The sequence below is a fragment of the Gobio gobio genome (assembly GCF_949357685.1).
Source record: "Gobio gobio genome assembly, chromosome: 16".
NCBI lineage: Eukaryota > Metazoa > Chordata > Actinopteri > Cypriniformes > Gobionidae > Gobio > Gobio gobio.
Window position 1 is genome coordinate 31,052,253 of NC_137109.1, and position 22,464 is coordinate 31,074,716.

Below are 22,464 nucleotides of genomic sequence, written 5' to 3' on the forward strand. Positions count from 1 at the left end.
ATATAGACGTCGGGCTGAGAATGTCACACGTGCTTGTGGGATCTCTCACTGAACACTAAGTGGTCTAACCAGGGGAACAGTGTCAGAAGATAGACCTTTCACATGGAACAGAAACAATTTAGTAATTGTTCACTGCAATATGATTGGAAGCAGAAACAGTTACACAAGTGCAGATGGGGCAATGACAGTTCAGGTCAGAAGAGCTTGCACTAGTTTTTCTTTAACAAACTCCAATAATTAGGTTAAGCAATAGTAATAGACATAAGCGCAGCAAAAAGAAATGCCAGAAATCCCAATAACACGTTCATAATGTCTTTATTTTATTGAATAAATTAGATGTCCCACCCCTCCCCACAAATAAAACAAAGTATGTGCAAGTACCCAGCTGCAAAGTACCAGGATCATTACAAAAACTGAATGGAAAGAACGACAGGACACAAAAATAAACAAACAGATGGGATGGTGATCACAGAACACCAGAAATCTGTATAATGGCCATCTGAATTTCTGGTCCTCTGATTCAGTCTCCTGCAATGAGGTTCTCCCAGAAACAACATCTATTGGCAATGGAAAAAATGTGATTTCAGTCGAGCTCCACGGTGGCCCTTTCCAAAGCAGAAATTAGATTTAGACAGAGATTTGAGAGTGGATCATTGGAGGACATCGAGCCACAGCCAATATCATTCACAGAACATCACTACTTAAGAGTTTTCAACACTCCCAGAAATTTTCTTTGCCAAAAATTTACCAGCTTGTTACTGGGGCAGAGCCCACAGCTTTTGTACCTTATTTAGCCCTAAAAGGTTCAAAGCAGGACCTTAGAGATATACAGACATTACTACTACTCTAAGGTACTAATATGCACATTTGAACTTTTTTTGTCCCAGTGACTAGCTGTTTTGCCCCTAAAGCAACATTTTTTTTTTGCACATTTATGTCTAAAAGTAAAGGAAGGCAGGACACAGAGTTGGTCGGAAACTGATTACAGCTCTTTTTCCAAGTTGCAAAGTCTCAAAAAACATTTCCTGTAAGATTCTGAGGAAATATTGCTAATGGACAGGGCCAACATGTCACACGCAAACAGCTTTAGTGGTTTGTGTAACAATAATATTTTAGCATTGGTGTGATGATTAATGCGGGTATAACAAAGGAGACTTCCTCTTTACACACTGTTTAACAAAACCAGACTGACTGGCGCAAGGAGTAAAAACCAGCAGAATATCAGTCGGCACTCACAAACAAGTTCAACAGAATCCCAATATGCACTGAGTTCAAGAGAGAGAAACATATGCCAGTATGCCACTACATGGAAATATAAAGTTTAAATGTAACATGAAACAACACCAACAAAGGACACAAAGACTGTAAACGTACACAAAATTATCCCAGTCTGGGTTAGTATAACACACAGCATACATATAAATAGAAGGACCACGTTTGCATCTTCATTACAGGACATGACAGAACAGAACAATTAAAGACCCAGTGAGCACATTAGTTAAAATGTTAACATCTCTGTAGCACAACAGGATCCAGAGAAGATCTGTAAAAGAATAAGACCTCAAAAGAATAAAAGTATCAGCCACAGAGTCCAGATCTAATTAAGGTAACCACATCCAACGGTCATTGCCATTGTTGAAGACGACTAAGATTCATCTGTGGAGGACATCCAAATGCCCGATGCTGTGGACAACTATGTATGAGACTGGAAAACATAAATAACGTACACACCACAACGGACAAAGTCGGCTGATTCATCATGATTCAGAAAGAACTGTGAGTAAAGATCATAGTCCAGACTTCTCCTCCGCTCTGAAAGGTAGTCGATTGTCTAAGTCACCTTGTTAAGAAACACTTCTTTGTGAAGGTCATTTTCGAAGGAGAAAAGGAAGCGGGAGACAGGCGGAAAAATGTGCTCCGGGCTCTGAGAGAGCGTTTAAACTGGCAGCAGCAGTCAATACAATCTCCATTGCATGGCTTTCCTTTAGTGTAACAAAGTCATTCTTTTGAGTGCCCATGAGTCACATTCAGTCAAATATGGTCGGGAATATCGGATTTGGCATTACAGCACTCTGACACAGGAGTCAAAACCAGAGAAAATGGGGTTGCACGTAGGATTATGGATGCTACAATCAAAAAGATGAGGTTTGTAAGGGTTAAAGTGTAGTTATTAATACTCCCAGAGCAACACGTTCAGGGAGCAGAGATAAAGTGATACCGATTCCTCTGAAGCAGGAATAGAGGAACAGCGTAACATAACCAATGGGCAATGTCTGTGCAAAACAGAACTATCCAACAGTTCCCAAATTTCATCATGGAGGCAGTTAGCCATCTTAGTGCAGGGTTGCCCGTATATCTCCCAGTCCCAAGACCAGTCACAAACACACATCAAGTGTCTTTTTGCTTCAGAACCACCAGAACACCTCTGAGAAGAGGTTTGATACCTCGTTCTACAGTCCTCTTCCTCAGTCTTCATCACCTCCCATCAGGAACCCCAGTATGAAGTCATTGGCTTTCTGACGATCGTGTGGCGTCTGTTTTCCAGCAAGGTTGGGAGGTGGCCGAATGAGGAGGCTTGCGAAGAGTGTAGCTGGACAAGAGATACAAGAAACGATACAACAGTAATGCACCTGAATGTTTGCAATCTGCTGCCAATAGAATAAATGGCGTTTCACACGGGACATGGCAAGTGGTGGAATCGCTATGTGTATGTAGCTTTCCCTCATAGTGGAAGTGCTTTGTGCAGTTGTGACAGTGCTCGCGTTGCGGTCTCAAGGCGAACAATGGCATATTTACAATCGACACGGTAACATTTGTATTTACTAAAAACTAAATAAAACATAACGGAAATGTTGTGTTTGTGTTATTTGTTATTTAAAATTTCACGGGAACATAACTAACATAGTTTTCATGTCAGACACAGTCAGCTTCTTACCTGGCAAAACAACTTGTGCACTCGCACTCTGGATTTTTAAAAAATGTATGAGAATTTTGATTGGTCATACAACTCTAGGAATTCCACTACATTTAAAACGTCTTCTCCATCTTGTTTTCAACACTCCGATAAGAGCTCAGTGAAATGTTCTTTGATTGGTTTTTAATAATCTGTACAATAATTGGTTAAAGACAACACGGCAGAGCTGCCACTCGCTAAAAGATAAAATGTATAGAGCAGTGCTTGTGGAAGAGGCAGGACTTTGAAAGTATTTTGCCACTTTTTACATGTCTCCCATTGCATCACATTCCCGTGTGAAAGGGCCTTTAGTCAGACTCACCTAGGAGGTTGCCGTTCAAGTTGTTGTCAATAGAGTGTTTGAGTAATTCTCTCAAAAAGGCCATCAGGTAGCGGAACACATTGCGATGGGCTCGTGGCAGCTGAGATATTAGCTGTTGTTTAGAGGAAAACAAACAATTAATTCTTAATCCTTTGTTTATTTCTAGGTTTAAAATACACTTTGATCTGTATTTTGGATGCTTCTTGTAATTTTGTTAAAAATGCATTTTAGATATAATCCCATGACCAAAGGAAAAATTATTTTGATCATTTAAACAATTATGTAATATGGTTGGTTTGTTACTACACACACACACACACACACACACACACACACACACACACACACACACACACACACACACACACACACACACACACACACACACACACACACACACACACACACACACACACACACACACACACACACACACACACACACACACACACACACACACACACACACACACACACACACACACACACACACACACACACACACACACACACACACACACACACACACAATACACTAATGTTTAAAAGTTGGGAGTCAGTAAGATTTTTTTAATGTTTTAGAAAAATAAGACTGCATTTATTTGATAAAAAACATAATACTGTAAAATATTATTACAATTTAAAATAACTTTTCTATTTTAATATACATTTGAAAAAAATGTGGGTGATGGCAAAGCTGAATTTGAAATACAATAGACTTTATTTTCAATAGAAACTTTATTTGAAGTATAAATTACATAAAATGCCTTTACTGCCACTTCTGATCAAAATGCTGAATAAAAAAAATACTGACATTTTACTGACCCCAAACTTAGGCAGTGCATATATAGACCCATTCAGAGTTGAAATGTATATGCTCATGAGTATATAATCATTTTGCACAGTGTTATATAAACAGTTTTATATAATAATACAATCAATTTCATGTTTTCTTTTTGATTTTTGTGTTTATTATAAATATATATATATTTGTTTTGTTAATACAGATACTAAGTTAGAAGGTTCCATCTAATTTACATCAATAGCAGAGAGACAATTCCTTTCATATAAGCAAAATGGACATTGTGACTAAAATATACCCAAATAAATCTGAATAACATCAAGAGCTTGTGAATACAAACTGAATCAAGAATATGTATAGACACCAAGCACTACCACAAATAGCATATGAAATACATTGCCATGACACTACCAATATAATATGTACCTGTTTGCAGAGGCGGCTGTCATGAGAGCATTCAAGACAGCGCTGATAGAGTTCATAACATAGCACAGGTTCAGGAAGAGCCTCCAAGAAGATCAATAGTGCTTCAGCAACTGAGTGATTACAGCCAGCTAACCAGCAGTCAAGGAGAACCACGGTGAACAGTGAGAATGCACATTTTAGACACAGGAAGAGAAAATATGGCAGTTAGAAAAAGGAAAAGACAGGAAGAGAAAAGAAAGAACACAGTGTCTCTAGGGATGTCTTCAAGGACCATTACAGTAGGACAGAGGGAACATTCTCAGTCTCTCAGTAGCATAGGGAAGAATTGTGTGGGAGAGTCCAGCCAGTCAGAGCAGCTTTAAACGGAGTCACACACATTCACTGCAGTGACAGGCATTAGCATTTCTATGCTAAGTAACTCTGAGAGCCCTTAAAGAGGTTTGTCCAGACTATCACATAGTAATCTATCTGCTGGGAAAATCTCTTGCCCTTTCTATATATAAACATATATGTTTTTGTTTGGTGGGAAAGGATACGGATGGATTCAGGAATGCTGGTGTCCAAGCAGTCAATAATACTTTGTAGCTCGTCTTGCAGGCCAGGGGTCTGAAAAAGGTCCTCCTATTATAAAGAAAAAGAAAATCATCTAGTTAGTCATTTGAGATGTTATGGCTAATCATTGGAGCATTCGTGGTTTATTTTGTTTACCTGCTGGCAGGCCTTAGTGTAGAGGTGATTAACAAGCAACCAGACCTCTTTAGGAATCTTCAGAGGTTTATCCTCTGTTCCAGAACTGTCCAACAAGGAATACATCCGGGATTTCTCCTGATAAAATTGAGAATAGTCTTAAAAGTTATAATTTAATTCTGTATTAGATTTAAGAAGAAAGCCATAAAATATCTTGTAGCACTTTACACAAAACATATATATACAAAAATATATTATATATTAATATACAGATACTTTAAAATGTAAAATGTTATTTATTCTTGTCATGGCAAAGCTTAATTTTAAACAGTCATTACTCAGTGTCACATGAACCTTCACAAATCACTATAATATGCTGATTTGGTGCTTTTATTTTGTTTTGATAATTATTATTATTATTATAATAAATGTTGAAATCTGTTGTCCTGCTTAATATTATAATTTATTTGAAATAGAAATCTTTTGTAACAATGTCACTTATTTAGCACTTATATAGCACCCTATTTGGAAAGTGCCTTAAAAAATGCAGATGATCCCAACATTATTATCATGATCCCTTTGTTTAAAGTGCCCCTATTATGCTTTTTTGGATATTAACTTCCATGTAGTCTGTAATCTAGCTGTTTGTAAATGTAAAAGGTCTGCAAACTTTCACAGATCAAAGCACAATAAATGGAGTTATTGTTTTCCAAAAAAAAAAGAATAGATTCTGAACTGAACAACAGACTGGGCCATCTGACCAATCAGAGCAGAATAGGCTTTCGGAAAGGAGGGGTTTAGAGAGGCCGAAACCCATTGTAAAACTATTGTAGGAGACCTCCAAAACAAAATTAAGAACATTTAAAATCATAATAGGGGCACTTTAAAAAATTTAACAGACATAAATTCAGCAACGTGATCTTTGAAAAGGGGCCACAAATAACATTTCTCTCTCATACACACAGAACCATGTTACATGGAGACAACCCCAGTGACAGCCCCAAGACTGCTAAACAATACAAGGGGACTCATGCAATTAGTGTGAATGCAACTCATGCTGAGCCACAAAGGCACGATGAGAGTCAAAAACAACTCTGAAGAACAGTTTACAGTTGAAATTACACTGATTTGTGAGGCTGGTTTCACCATGCTGTGAGCTGCTTCCTCTCTTTACTAATCTAATATTGTTGGCTGGTGAGTAGTAAGTTAGGGAGCAGTGAGAAAGGAGGGACAGAATACAAGCTGAGAGAATCAAGCCTCAGTGGTTTTCATTAGCCTGAACCTGCAGAGTGACTGCAGCAAGCTGACCTGTGTGAACGGGCAAGCACTTCTAAACATTGTCACACTGGGGGAAAAAACATTTAAAACAGGACAAAGTCACCCTCAATCACACATGTAGGCCCCAATAGCAGCTGTCCTATTGCATGATCTAATGAGTCTTTTTTGTGCATGAAGAGGGACTTTACCTTTTCCATGCAGCTATCCTCTCCCTGAGAATCATGCAGACCCAGAATGATTGGTTGGAAATGAGTGGTCAGAGCAGAAAGGAGTAAAGGAGGGAGGAGAGATGAGACAATAGAGAAACATTGCGTAATCCGTGAGAAGACAGAGACAGTATTGCATAATTACAAATAAGCAGCTTTCAGCTACCAATGGTGATCAGAGAACAGCAGAGAGATAGAAACAGAAAATGACTAAAGATGATTGACTACTCGCTATAAAAAAAAAATAATAATAATTATATTTTGAGAATATAGTGGAGAATGGAACAGTGACGAACAACACAGACTGTTTGCATGATGACCGATTGCTACTGAACAAGCTGTCTCCCATCAAAACATTGCCTCTGTACATGACTTCCTCATTGTAGCCTCAAAGCAGAATCATGTCAAACCTGAAAGTCTTCTCTTATCTAAAATCTGGAGGCAAAATTCCTTGCCAATGTCTGCCATTGGCAGCCACTTATCTTTACTTAGCCATGCATCCTGTGATAATAATCCATCTAACCAACTGCAGCTGTGGATTGTGCCTCACCAGATCGATGAGTTTGGTGATGGGGATCTCACGGATGGGCTTCTTCATACGACACAGAGTATCCAGAGATGTGCCAAAACAGCTGGGCAGATAGTTTCCCGAGACAGTGATGAAGTAGTCTTTCCCCCGGTCCAGATGAAGCACCAGGATGTCCTCGATTTTATCCTCACCAGAGTTTAGTAGTGTTACTGAATCTTTACTGACATACACCTCCAGGAAGATCTCTATTTTCTCATCTGAATAAAAAACAGGAATATTTGAGTATTAGACAGTCTGGAAGCTGGGTGCAGTCTGGACATGAATCAACAAATTTAGAAAACACATCATATTTGTGTCTTCTCAACCTGATATGAGCAGTTGACATGACATTTCACTGACTTCATTGAAAATGGCCTTAAATTTCTTCTCTTATATTTTCATCCAAATTTTTTACTTTTGTGATGCACAAAAATATTTTTTTTTTTAAGTTAATATACACTGACAAAGTCAAATAGACTCTGACACATACAAAGCGCTTCATTGGAGAAGTGCTGTTTCAGTTAATGATTTCATCCCTCTAAAGCTATTTTGGCCAAACATTTCCCAGTAAAATTCTGGGAATTAACAATGAGAATACAAATTAGATAAATATGTATCATCAAAAAATGCCAGTCATGAAATTACATACTGCCAAAAAAGGCCAGCTTTTTTCAACCATAGAGTCTAATTATATTGTGATAAACAGGAAGTAAAAGAAAACATTATCAAACATTAAAGAATATGTGTAATTCTTTATGACAAAAATACAGGGCTGAAATGCCATATGAGATACTCACTAGGGTCTAGTACCCCTTCGCTGGGCTCAGCACGTAGCCAGTGCTTACAGTATTGAGAGTCATTGAGTTTGGGAATGAAGGCAAAGGTGCAAGCAACCTGTCCATCATTAGCGATGAGAAAACTCTGACGCTGCAGCTGACGGAACTTCACATTCTCAAAGATGAACTATGGAATAAAGAACAGGGATAACATGAACATCTGTTTGAATGGTAGTGTGTGTGTGTGTCTACAGCCTCATACACTACCATTCAAAAGTGAATTTTCAGCAGACATTACTCCAGTCTTTTGTAACATTATAAATGTCTTTACTGTCCCCTTTGATAAATTTAATGCATCCATTAAAGTCCACCTGTAGTCAACACTTTTATCCCTTAAAACTCATCTTTGATCACCAAAATGGCATATTTAAAAAAAAAAATCAAATGAAAAAAAATTATCCATGCCTTAAAATAGCTTTAATGAAACTCTACAACCTTGGTCTACACCTAGTCTCGGTCAACTTTACTTTAATAAATGCTGCACAATGGCAAGTGGAAATATTGGTTTAATTCAGCCATATATGTTTGAACCAGAAACTCAGATGAAGTGGAAGAGTGAATTATACAGGGCTGTCTAGTCCTGAGTTGATGTATCAGAATGGTAATGAGTTTAACGTATTGCTCTCTACAACGTCAGACACACAACGGTAATTATTATGATTAGCCTTTTGCTTGACTATGTTATCAAACAGCTAATAATGTGTTGCTAATGTTAAGCAAACCATGTTCCCGTTTGCCATCTCAAAGTCAGACAGCTGCCTTTTAAAAATCAGCATCCCTAGAAATGTTTTTTCAACTTAGAACATCAGTGGAGAAAGGCATATACTTCATCATAGCATTGTAATATACAATGTTATACATAATTCACCTGCTATATTGCTAAAATGTACCAGGTTTTTCATATCAACAGAAAAATATACCGGGATTACATGGCTTCTCTCGAGAACCCCCTGCTTCGCAGCATAGTTAATGCTATGCTAAAGCCCACCAGTTACAACATATTTGTGACGCAGAGAACAAGAGGGATTTCAAACTGCGTTTTTCAGACTGTCTTTGGGTCATTGCAGTTTTAAGGAGAAAATACTCAGCAATGGTGTTGACTTATGAATTTGCACATGGCTTGTCTAAAAGCATATTAAAAACACCACATAGACATACATCGATCAGGGATAACATTATTAATATTGTGTTGGTCTCCCTTTTGCTCCCAAAACAGCCCTGACACGTCAAGGCGTGGACTCCACTAGACCCCTGAAGGTGTGCTGTGGTATCTGGCACTAATATGTTAGCAACAAATCCTTTAAAGGTTCAGTGTGTAGTATTTATGAGGATCTATTGACAGAAATGCAATATAATATACATAACTATGTTTTCAGTGGAGTATAAAGACCTTACATAATGTACCGTTATGTTTTTATTACCTTTTATTACCTTTCGGTTAGTGTGCACTGATGCAGTGATTCCAGGTGATGGTGATCAGTTTATTTCTATAGTCTTTTCTATTTTAAAGACACCTTCCCAGAGCATTTAGTCTAAAAGCAATTATGGCACATGTGATTAGCCAATAATCCACTCACAGTCCAGAGAAGTGCTAAGATTGTGCAAACATTATTGACCCTCCACTGATATATGGTGGAATCTCAGAAAGAACGGAGGCAGGCCAGAGGATCGATGCAGAGTTTGTCAGAGAATACACTGACCCGTGTGTCTCCCTTTCATTACTCACCTCCCGTCGGGTTAGGGACAAAGAGGGCAGGAAGTCATTTTCCATTCTGTCCATGTCCCGCACAATCTCTTCAAAAATCTTCTTGTAGCGCTGCTCTATCACCATTTTCACCTGCAGCACACACATAAAATCAATGTGATGTTCTCAACTCCTTTATGATGAACATGATGAATGGAGTTAACCTCACCCCGATACTGAAGACAGAGCTGACGGGTTTGTGGTCACTGGTCTTTAGCTCCATGTGACTGCGGTAGTGAAGTTGCTTTACATTGCTCCCTCTCCAGAGGATGCGGTCGCACCAGGCAGGGACTCGACACTTTCCACTGTCAACACACCCCAGAGGACAAAACCAAGTCATGACGTGAAAACGTATTATTTTTATTTTTTTACTTTAAGAGCATTTTAACAGCAAGTGATCTTCAAACAATTATGTATAAAGGAAGACCTCCTGATTTCCAAAAACTTTACCTTGAGTCCCATCGATCTGATTTAGCATCATATTTGTAAGTTGGGATGAAATTAATCTCCCCTTCCATGAAATCAGTGAAGGCACGTTTAGTCTTTCTCTGGATGTTCAGCTGGCAAAGTAAAAAAACAGAAGATGCAATTAAGTGAGCTTTCAGAGCAAAAATGGAAGTCTATATTTGGCTACCACTTAAAGAGCTGCCGCACGTACGCACGCACGCATATATATATATATAAATAAATAAAATAAAAGATAAAGCATTATAATAAAGAGGCATCATCCCCAAGGCTCACCTGATCATACTCCTGAAGCTTCCGTAATTCATTATCATCAATGAGCCTTTTTACCTCCCTGGTATCACTCAAACATAGTCTGTAGTTAAGATCTCCAAGCCAAATCACCACACTTAGAGGAGAAATCATAAGCATTGAAGCATTTAAATATAGGCACTTAAAAATATAGTTATCTAATCATGGGTTCAAAAAAAGGCTACATTGGATGACAATGACACTCACTCATGTTTGACTATATTAAGAGGGGGGTATTCCAGCAGGTGGAAACTCATGCGGGCACAGATGTCTTTGTAGTCCTGGTTCCGCCGCTCAAAGTCATCCACATGAGCCGCCAAATGAGAGTTTACGAAGCAAAAGCTGGTATTGTGAAACACAAAACGCACAGCCACTCCTCCTTTATTGCCCTATAGTAATGGAGTAATAAAAGTAGGTTAATCTTATCAGGCCACCGACACTGATCTACTGATAGAAGGGAAGTATGATTCGATTTGCGGTCATTTCTGTCATGTGTGTAATCAATAACACTCTAGATTACACTAGATCTAATACAAATACAACAAAAGATATGCATTCTATGCCAAAAGATAAAAAGCTAAAATGACTTCCTGTTTTGACAAACCACTTCCTATTTTAACAAATGCAAACATACCATTTTATTCATGAGGCCAGTTCCCACAGACTCAGAAGCCACCTCTCTAATGTGATCTCTGTGCTCCTTGTTGACATACACCACCAGCATCATTCCCACTAGGCGAATGATACGGACCTGAAGAGAGCATGCAGAACTTCACAAAAAGTCCACACATAAAATGAAAGCGAGCTGCACATACTTTCTTCAGTTGACTCCCAAATGCTGCTTTCAGGGTGCCAAAGGAATGACAAGACAAGAAATGTTATTTGCATTTTAAATGTTGAATAGCAAAAATCTCGTTCACTCACCTGTATGTATTTGGCTTTAGGGTGGAGGCTTCTCTCTACTGCATCAACCCATAACTGTTCTTTGGATGAGTCCATGTAGAAAAATGCCTCTGTGCTCAGATCCAGCTCCTGAAATCTGACAAAACACACAAGAAAAGATTAGACAAAGCAGAAAGCACCATGACCTTAATCAATCAAACCCATTAATGGAAAAAGTATAATGTACAATGATCTATTAAGGATGTAATACAATTATGTTTGTCACAAAATTGCAAATAAATGGGGCTTCTCAAACATGGCCTCATTTGCAAGCTATACATGCATTTCCAGATCTGATCTAACAGTTTCAGATTCATTATTTTGGAGCGGGAGGCTCTTGTTCTGCCACTCACCCCAGTGCGTAGACATCTGGAGGGTCTGGGTCACTGCCCAGCCAGGGCTTAAGACTGCTGTCAGGGGACTGACCGTTCACATTCCAAGTGCCCATGAAGAACCTGTAAAATACAGTGACTCACTCAAACACCTGTCAAACTAGGGTTGGGTATCGTTTGGGTTTTTTGCGATACCAGGGTGCCAAATCGATGCCTTTTTAAAAAGCCACAAAACGATGGTGAAATAAACATTTAAGAATGGCTTTTTATTGAAAAAAAAAATCTTTAAATTGAACAATTTATTAAAAGTTTCAAGTATACTTAAATATATGAATAGAAATAAAACACAATTTACTTAACAAATTCACAGTAAAACCTAAGCCACCTAACCCAACTAAAATAGGCCTAATTTAACACTAAATAACAGTTACAGTACTAATAACAGCAAAGTAGCCTGCATTCTTGGTATGCTACAAAACAGCTTCACGGTTCAGCATTATTTTGCAGAAATATGACCATATTCACTGACTAAATATTTTAGAACACATAGCCTTATTGTTTCCATGGCGACGCATTACACACAACAGCCGCAATAGTGCTGTAGGACAACTATATCGTTTTTTTTTCTTCAGTTTTTCCTTTTTAATTCAAAATATTCACAAACTTGTTAACTATATCATGAACTATCTGATATTCTGATGTTCAAATATGTGTAAGTGAGTGTGTGTTAGTTGATCTATAATGCGTGATGGCCGCCACCATGTTAGTTTGCGCTGCAAACTACTTATTTCAGAGAATCGGAGCTGTCGGATTTACATCACGTAAATTCATCCACATCTCACGAAATACATGAAAGTAAAGCCGCGCTTCCACCGCAGGAACTTTCCCCAGGAACTAGGAACTTTGGGGTGGTACTCGGTGTGTTTCGACCGCAGAAACCAGGGTCTAAATGAAGTTCCAGGTAAATATTTCCCCCTCCAAACGGCCCTGCTCGCGAGGTAGTACTTTTTCAAAGTTCCGGAACTTTTGGGGGTGGGACTTGGGCGCTGAACATACTGATTGGTTGAGCTCTCGCAGCATTTTATTTATATATATTTATATCTTGCGAGGTTCGTTCTGCGTTCAGTAAATATCAGTCTTGCTCTTTCTGTCCGATGGCGCGCGTCAGCAAATCGCACGGCCAATGTCCGTGATAGCTGATAATAACATACGTTGTCTTATTTTAAATCTAGCTTTACGAGCTTTCAGAATACGCTTTAGTATCAGTGCTAATCTCTTTTCCACCGTTTTGTTAATTACATATTTAGTAAAACAATACATAACTAGCAAAAGCAGCGCTGCTTGCATCTCCTCCATACTTGTTATTGTTGCAGACAGTATCGCACAAAAATTATTATTGTCCGTCGCTGACTGGGAGGAGCAGCCGCGCGCAGTCCCACGTCTCTGGGCTAATTTGCCTAATCCTCACGGTACTTTAGACCAGTGGTTTTCAAACCTGTCTAGGGGACCCCTCACCACTGCACATTTTGTATTTCTCCCTCATCAGACACACACAATTCAACTCTTGCAGTCTCTACTAATGAGCTGATGATTTGAATCAGGTGTGTTAGATTAGGGAGACACGCAAAATGTGCAATGGCGAGGGGTCCCCAGGACAGGTTTGAGAACCACTGCTTTAGACCGCAGTGGAAACGCAGACAGTAGCAGGTCTGGGGGGAAAAAAGTTCCTGTAAAAAAAGTTCCTGGTACAAATTGTTCCGGGTAATTTCGGTGGAAACGGAATCTAAGTGACCGTTGAACAGGGAGAAGAATAGAGTAAACTATAGTTACTATATCGTCGCTGTCCGATGAAAACCACGTATGTCCATTTTGCCGATTTTGAGATTTTTCGACGGATTGAATGTCCAGGTTAATTTCCGTATACAGTATGCTTCACATATCTAAATGGCCAATGAAAAGTTGTGAAATCATGTCATCTGATTTTCTCATATATCCATTTGGTGTCAAAGCTGTCAATCACGCCGCGTATCTCCCGCCCTGTGGAAGCATCTCGCCGGTCTCGTGAAGTTTCATCGAAGCTCAGCACTGGATAGCTGAATAACACTGTGAGGTAAAGTATCAGCAAACGTTTGTTTTTGACAACTGTTCTCAAGTTTATTATATATTCACAACTATTATTTATCGGTAAATGGTCTAGACGAAGTAATTGTCACCGAATATTTTTATTTATTTTTATATTTGTGAACCTGGCTGACGAAAGTACGACATTGAAGCTCTCCACAGTTTAGTTCTAATTTAATAAACTAAGACGTAGGCTATTTAATAAACTGAGCGTATTCCTCTGTCAATATGAAACGCGACTTGGCCATTCTAATTAATGATCGGAAGAACGCGTATCGACCACCGTTACTGTAAAATATGCATGCATGTCCATTTAAACTCAATTTTGGTCAAATGTGGATTATATCATTACACTGGCAAGAATATGGTTACATGTAAAGATGCCGTACCAAGTATGACAACGCTACATTCAGCTGCTTTTGAAATACGGTGTTTTTTTCACTTCCTGAAATGTAACCGTTTTGGACATGCGTGAGTTTCATCGGGCAGCGACGATATACTGTGTATCTGATATAAATAAAGACACGTAGTCAAATTATAACTGAAAGGATTGTTATTGCCACTTCCATAGACATCAGTGTGTGTGTTTTGCTAGTACTTGTGTACATTTAAAAGTGTGAAACCTAAAATAAACCTGATGTGGTTGAAAACACTGAATAGTTGTGATACGTGACAAGCGCTGAGGGCTTCTGTCTCTGGCTCGGCGCCAGCCAAAGCGTGAAAACACATTTGAATTTAAGTGGCACTGAAATGAGGCATCAAAATCTACATTCTAATTCGGTCCGGTTACATACCGGTTATATAGGTACCGGTGCCATATTGGCACAGGGATTCGGTACCCAACCATATGTCAAACATCAGTCAAAACTAAATTATTGCCATTACGTTTCCAGGCATGTTGCCACTCACCGAAAGTTCTTAATGTCCACATATTCTTTCTCTTTCTTGCTGAGGCGATACTTAAGCAGGCCTTCCCTTGACCCTGAATGGCTGCTCATCATGGCCTGTCTCATGGTGTAGTTGGACGGGCTGTCAGACCAGGAAACGGAGCGGTCTACAGACTGAAATCTGCCACGACAAACAACACTTGAGTTCAACAAAGCTGAAAATGTACAGGCTTCTGCATTTAAAACCAGTAGCACTCACTCATTTCTGACAGGTGTGGCATTCAGTGCAGATGGTGGCCTTTCTTTAGTAGTCAGGCCTGCCGTGGCATTAGTCGATGGTGTGTATGTGCCTTTCCGAGGGGGAAGAGGGGGCAATGGTGGAGGTGGTGGCTCACGTTGTGCAACTATACGGTTTTGTTTGTTCTTTTTCTCTTCCACTTTTATAAAATTGCTAAAATTTTCTTCAAAACCAAAATCTGTTGCAAGCGAGAAGGCTGAGTCTATAAACAAAGAGAGGAACAGAGCAGTGACAGAACGTTCACAGTCTTTGGTGCATCTGGCCATGTAAGCCAACGTAGAAATATATTCCATACCTGTGTTTGAGGGCTTTACTGAAGTACTGTTGTTGATGTTGTTTGAGGTGGATTTGGAGGTTCCTCTTTGAGGTGGAACAGGAATGCAGTCTTTGACTGGAATAGGTACAACAGGCTCCATCTTCCTGGGAAGTGAACTCTTCTTCTCAACTAAAGGTGGGATATTTAACAGTGATGTTTAATGTATTTATGAATTGGTGCTTTAAAATAAAATTCAAAACATCTTTAGCAGTGATAGTTTGATACAAGCTGAAAAAGGTTAGGGTTAGGGTTAGATAAGTTAAGCACAGGTACACTTACACAAAGTGACCATGTCAGAATAAACTAAAATTAAAAGAAAAACAAAACAAGAAAAGCAGGTTATGGTTTTCTATTTTAAATGTTTCCCTTATCTGGACATGATCTGTCTGTATTTCTTTCTCTTTCTTTTTCTTTCTTTCTTTCTTTCTTTTTCTTTCTTTCAAATCCTAAATACAAAAATGTGACATTTTGACAATACTGACTTTTTTTTTAATACATGATGTTTTTGAGTTCTCTAACAATTTGCAATTTGCACAGCCTATACTAACTGTCTACACACAAGAGATCATCCAAATCCACTTGGATGTTTGTTCCTCTTTTATTCAACTCAGAAGTAACTACAACTACTGCAGTCAAATCCTGCACATCCATGTTTGTTTTCTTCTGTCACGTGTTTCCTTGCAACAAAGCGCATGTTTTTTGAGTGAGTTTGTTGAGTTTGGAGCAATTTTAAAGTCTGGTAGTGTGTGATAATCAGTCATTTAGTGTGTGGCATCCAGTCTTTCTCTGTAGCCATTTACAAGTGTATTATGCCCAGTGTTCTAGAAACTTTTCAGATTTTAAAAGTCCTGTAGTGTATTCCAGCCTTAAGTAGACTTCAGCACACTGTCATAAATTATACATCAGCCAATGGACGATGTCAGGAAATGAAGCTTATGCCTCTAAGGTAAGAGTTTGAAGGACACAAATACCCTGAGCTGAATTACAAGCAGTGTGGTAAGTTGGTAACAAATCAGAGAAATCATGCAGCAGGTCGTCTAACCTTTGACCCGAATGTGGCTGTAACAATGTAAACTAAAGTAAACCAACACCAAAGAATTATATCTGTCAAACTTTCTGCCTGACACAGAGGTCAAATTCTTCCAGGAAGCATTCATTACTGACAAACCTATAAAACTGGGTGTTGGTTACCCTGGTAAATAAATGATCAGAGTAGTTAATAAATAAGAAATGTGGCTTGATGTTTGTGGAAGCTTCCTGTGCAGGGAAAATAAGGTATATCACCTTGCTGTTTGGCCTTTGTCACATGCTGTAAGAAAGACTGAGTGTGCACATCATCCTGCAGCTCCAGCAGAAGCTCTGGCATTTGCTCGCCTCGAAGACGAATCCGTACTGTCGCTGTTGAGCATTGAACATTTTACTCCTAATCAAAATCATTAATTATTTACTAAGGCCAAATGCATTAAGAAACCTCCCTGAGTATACAAAAATAAAATCTATTGCAATTTCATACCAATTATAAAAAGAAAATGAAATGGATAAAAGTAGCAATAAACTTCTTAAGCTGAATGCTGCTACAGTATACTACTTATGTATATTGTCAGATAGATATGCTTCAGCCAAAAATTATGTAACATTTATTTGAAAAATGATGCACTAAAATTGTATCCTATGCTAATGTAATCGTTCCAACACACTACGTAAAGTCTTGGCCAAGGAAGAAAATGTGAAAATTGGAATTAAACCAAATAATCATATAAAACAAATAAATACATTAAAAAGCTGGCTAATTAAAAAAACCTTACAGTTAATTGAGATGTCAATGAGAAGCGCTTCTTCAGCCTCTAAAGGGAAAATAAAAGAAAGACAGAGAGAGGTACCCATTATACAGGTTTTCAGGGAACTGTACCAGGAAATATAAAACATAGCCTGTTTGACCTGTCACACCATGACCAGTCTATGGTGACAAATGGTTTTCAAATATTTGATCATGGGAAAGAGATTTCATTATGCAAACACAGTGCTTATTTTCTATGCCTTACTCACAGAGACCAAAGGTGAGTTTGTACAGGGAAAACAATATAGTAAGAAGAGAGCAAATGTATTTACACTGTTACAAATTCATTCTGTAAACACTAAATAGTCATTAGAAACTTACCTCGAACTATTTGAAAATGGTTATTGATGGGGATGGACAGCTGGGCAACTGGGCTTAATACAATTGCTTCAGGGTTTGCCAAAATATCCAACCTAACAACAAGAGACTCATTCATGAAAAGTCATACAAGAGCGCATAACCTATCTAATAAGAATTCCACTTATTGTTCCGGGATTTAAACATATATTCAGTTTTTTAACAAAAAAAAAAACAGTGTGATAACACCCTTTCTGTTCAGCATACAGTACACTGAGAATGATACACTACCGTTAAAATATTTGAGGTAAGTAAGATTTTTTTTTTTAAGAATTTTTTTTTTAACGGATATTAAATTGATCGAAAGTGACAGTAAAAACATTTATAATGTTACAAAAGATTTCCTCAAATGAATGCTGTTCTTGTGAACTTCTGAAATTGTATCAGTTTCTAACAAGAACATCAACATTGACAATGTTTTCAACATTGATAATACTAAGAAATGTTTCTTGAGTAGCAAATCGGCATTTAAGAATGATTTCTAAAGGATCATGTGACACTAAAGACTGGAGTTATAATGCTGAAAATTCAGCTTTGCCATTATAGGAATTACATTTCCAAATATACAACAATAGAAAACAGTTATTTAAATGGCAAGAATATTACACAATATAAATGTTTACTGTATTTGTTCTCAAATTAATGCAGCCTTGATGAGCAAAAAATAGATTTCTGTCAAAAACATGAAAAAAAACATACTGACCCCAAACTTTTAAACGGTAGTGTATATCTCATATTTCCACTATGGTCCAGCATAATCTTATCTCATCAAAAATAGGGCTTCAGAATACAGAGGGTGGAGGGAAGCTTATAGAAATGCAGCAGGCTAAATGCATATTGGAGGGCTAATTGCAGACCATATTTCACTCTCTGACAATAACAGTGCCAACTCCAGGGCATCAGGTTCCTCTCAACATGGTCTTGCTTCCATTCCACTCCATGGGAAATTCAATTACAGTGGATTATTGGAAAAACCTTCAGATTTCCCTGTCTGAGTATGCCATGCAAACACGTGGAGGCAAGACTAGAACCCCTCTGTGCTGCCAGTGAGCCCCCTCTCTTAGTCTCAGAAGACAATAACTGCAGTAATGGATGCTGTTGCCAGGAAACACAGCACTCATGAACAAGGGAAATTTGGCCTAGACTTGCTAAGCAATCTCACATTCAATCAATACAAATAATAGCCCATTGTAGTGATGATGGGTATAATCTGCTCATGCCAAAAATATCTCCGTCCTTTCTGAGGTTAAACCATGGCACTCATTTCCACATTAAAAGTTCAATTGACAATGCACGAATGCAGCTCAAAAATCAACCCAAAGGTCTGTCAGGCTAAATGAAACATCATGTAATAGGCTATACTTTTATTATCTTGTTATACCTTCAGTGCTCCATAGAAAGATGCTCCAGCAGTTCAGTTTCAAACGTATCCATATGAGTCGAGCAGTTTAGTCCAAATTTTCTAAAGAGACTCGATCACTTTATATGATGAACAGATTGAATTTAGGCTTTTATTCACATATAAACATTAATCAGTGAACAGAAGCTACACCGAACCTGCTTGACACACAAGAACAAACCTCATTGGTTCTTGTGGAAGCTCAAACATCCTGTGTAACACAAGAATGAACCTCATTGGTTCTTGCAGAATATCGAACATGCTGCGTAACACGAGGACAAACCTCACTGGTTTTTGCAGGTCAAGCGAACATGCTTGAGCGTCCGTTGGTTTACCACAACTGATGTTTGAGTTGATGTCTTATGAGTCTTATTTTAGGAGATCCTTTTCATTACAAAAGGATTCAACAAATAACATTTTGACCTTTTTTACACAGTCAGTCCCCGAGCTTTGAGTAAAGCTGAGTGTGTACACTTATAATACAGTTAAAGAGTTTGTGTGCTCATGTGAGGCTTATTAGGCTCTAGGACACCGAGGTGGAATGCAGCATAATGGGTAGCACGCTGGCATCCACCACCGCAGCTCTAACACACACTGACTAAACACAATCTCACTGCACAATCTTTCACAGAGTCTTCTCACATCTATAGTAACCAGCAAAATAGATTCAAATATAATGGACCAGACACTACAGCAAATATGATTTTTGCATTCCTGTTTGCTCCAATAGCAAAATAAAAAACCATGGAAATAGTTTCCAAGTCCAAAAGAGGAAAAATAGAGACAGTTTGATTATGGTGGTGAGAGGACAGAAATATGTCAAATTATGTCAAATATGTCAAATGTACTGCCATTTCCACAGCCATTGTATAAGAAACACCCTTGCAGCTGTTAACTATTTTCTTTCTTGTTGTTTTTCGTAATGTAATGCCAAGAAGGTAATATAACAAAATGTAGTGTTATGTACATTATAATTTTTTTTTTTAGGAAATGGAAATACAATAAAGCTTACATAATATATAATAACTGTGGGAATGCTTCATCACAGTCAGTAAAAAGCGTCCATAATCATGAATTGAGTCATGTCGTATTAAAAAACAAATAGCAGCCTGTTAAAAGTCAGCTGCATTCTCAAGATAGAGATGCTGGTTAGATAACTACCAATTAGACGTCCTGTGTTAGTGGGTTTAGTTACTAATCATGTCAAAAAGGCTAAAAACGAGCACACAATCATCAGTCTAATAACACAGACAGACAGGCAGCAACAATGAGCCACCTGACAGAATGAGCAGTTCAGTCCAACAGAGATTGGACAGCTGCTCAACTTTCTGAGGCTTTAACATTTTCTGTTGCAACTAATCCGGATATACACATAAAAGCAAAGCCCTCTTAATAACATGAAATGACAAACTGAGATCGAAGTCTACTCACTTGAACTGTCCAGAACACTGTAACAGGGACAGAAGTCTTGGTTCTTTCTGTCCGTTTCTAAGCTCGTGTCCTCTAACCGTCTGGGGGGAAAAACACTGTCAAGGATTCAACTGAATAGCAAGCGGCAGAGGAAAAAGGGTGGAAAAGTGGGACGATTGAAGGCTCTCATGCTTCATCTCCCTCCCTCCCTCCCTCACAAAATCAAATAACTTTTTGGACTTTATACAACTTCATTGTGCAAGTAATAAAAACAAATAGGGGCAAGTCCGAACATGCGTACAAATCCACAAAAGCGTAATTCTCGTTATAGCATGCAGCAGCTGCAACATGTCATTCATATCAAGTGACATGACAATGTCACATAATGCTGTTCAAGTTATTCCTAAGAATGTAAGAGCAGCGAGAGTATGTTTAGATAAACAACACGCTTACTACTACACTTCTGTCTCAGCAGTGACAGAGAAAACAGCAACAAAAATGAAAGAAATTGCATTCTGTTATGCCTCTTTATTACACTGACAAAACGAAAATACATGTTATTTTTACCATTACAGCTAGGCTAACAAGACATGGCTACATTACTTTAAAAGACACTACTATTGCTCTTAACAAATTGAAAATGAACAACCGAGCTCCAAAATAAAGGATACGGCCAAACAATGGCTATCTGAAATCCCGAATGAATGCTCCATCGTGAATGTTGTAAAGTGTGTTGAATTAAAGCCGTCAGGCGGCTAGCTAACAGGCTAAACTCAGCAGCTCGAGTGTTTTCTCATGTCAGGCTCCACCCCTCACCGCCCGTGCAGAAGAGCTGGCCTTCCGGGGTGATCGCAACACATCGCTCGCTCGGGGGGAATTTGCCCCGTAAAAACGGGTTTAAGTAACAACAAACACCGTTAAATCAATGTTCACTCGCTCCTCCAAAAAGAAGTGGAGTAAGTTAGACGATAAATAAAATAGTGCAATTCAGCTTGTGAGCCGGTGCAGAGTCATTGAACTCCGGATAAAACAACGCTTATCGAGTACGTGTGTATCAAATTTGGGCTTAAACAGAGAGAGTGGTCACGGTAGATGACGGTTGTGTTGTCGCGTTTATAAACCAATGTTCGGGTTTACGGTTTACGCTGACCAGAAAATATGTAGCAAGACGTCACCGGTCACGAATGAGTTTCGAGGTCCTCATCACCGCGTTCTCCCGGACGCAGCAACATCGCTGGGTGTGTTATGCGCTGCTCAGGGACGTCAAAGATACCCAACTTTTTCGCATATTCACTGTAAACAGTATAGTTCACTCCACTGTTTAAATATTTGTCATTGCAGAGCCTTCGTCAAACGCCCTCATTTTAATCCGAGGGTTGTTGCTTCATTAACTATGAATTTCAAATAGCCTATCAACGGATATAGTCCTAAAGGTTGCATAATGTTTTCTTTAGAAGGATAAACAGTGTTGCAACTTGCAAGTGTAGTAGGGGTGTTGATGTGACAAGCAATCACACAAGATTAAAATGAATATAATTAGCATTGTCATCATTTAAAATACAGTAAATGGTTAAACATTTATTTGTCTTACATTGACCTGTTGATATTAAAACAGCCCTTTTTTTTATATTTTGAGCCAAATCTCAAAATTGTCCTATGGTGTGACTGTCTCAAGCATGGTTCAGTAAATTACAACTTTTATACATTAAAAAGAAAATCATACAAATGTTAATAAATACCTCAGTCATAATTTTACAAGTGTCTAATTTAGTAAATGACAGCCTATATATTGTTTCATCCATCAATTTCTAAAAGCGTGGGAACTTTATACAGGGAGTGCAGAATTATTAGGCACGTTGATTTTCTGATCATATTTTTTTTCCAGGCACATTTGACCAATTCCAAACCACAGTAATCCTAATAACTACTATTGATTTAGTATTTAATAATGTATAAGTGATATATAATTGTTCATGAAGACTGGAAAT

General features: G+C 38.4%; 1 protein-coding gene across 2 annotated transcripts; it reads right to left on the bottom strand.

Annotated features, from left to right (window-relative positions):
* Positions 1-291: 291 nt before the first annotated feature.
* Positions 292-21,675, bottom strand: ocrl (OCRL inositol polyphosphate-5-phosphatase). 2 transcript variants are annotated; one of them, XM_079839092.1, is made up of 24 exons: positions 21,148-21,675; positions 20,498-20,577; positions 17,632-17,723; positions 17,279-17,317; positions 16,758-16,871; positions 15,453-15,602; positions 15,119-15,359; positions 14,882-15,040; positions 11,873-11,974; positions 11,502-11,616; positions 11,212-11,328; positions 10,785-10,966; positions 10,563-10,674; positions 10,272-10,381; positions 9,991-10,126; positions 9,804-9,914; positions 8,039-8,204; positions 7,224-7,459; positions 6,656-6,679; positions 5,211-5,327; positions 5,039-5,123; positions 4,503-4,630; positions 3,276-3,387; positions 292-2,590 (listed from the first exon to the last, which is right to left on the bottom strand). In XM_079839092.1, exons 1-24 carry the CDS (start codon positions 21,187-21,189, stop codon positions 2,466-2,468), a joined length of 2,895 nt encoding a protein of 964 aa, XP_079695218.1. In that variant the 5' UTR covers positions 21,190-21,675; the 3' UTR covers positions 292-2,465. The 2 variants fall into 2 exon arrangements, with proteins under 2 accessions (XP_079695218.1, XP_079695219.1); XM_079839093.1 differs by lacking the exon at positions 6,656-6,679 and having other exon boundaries at positions 298-2,590.
* Positions 21,676-22,464: the final 789 nt, after the last annotated feature.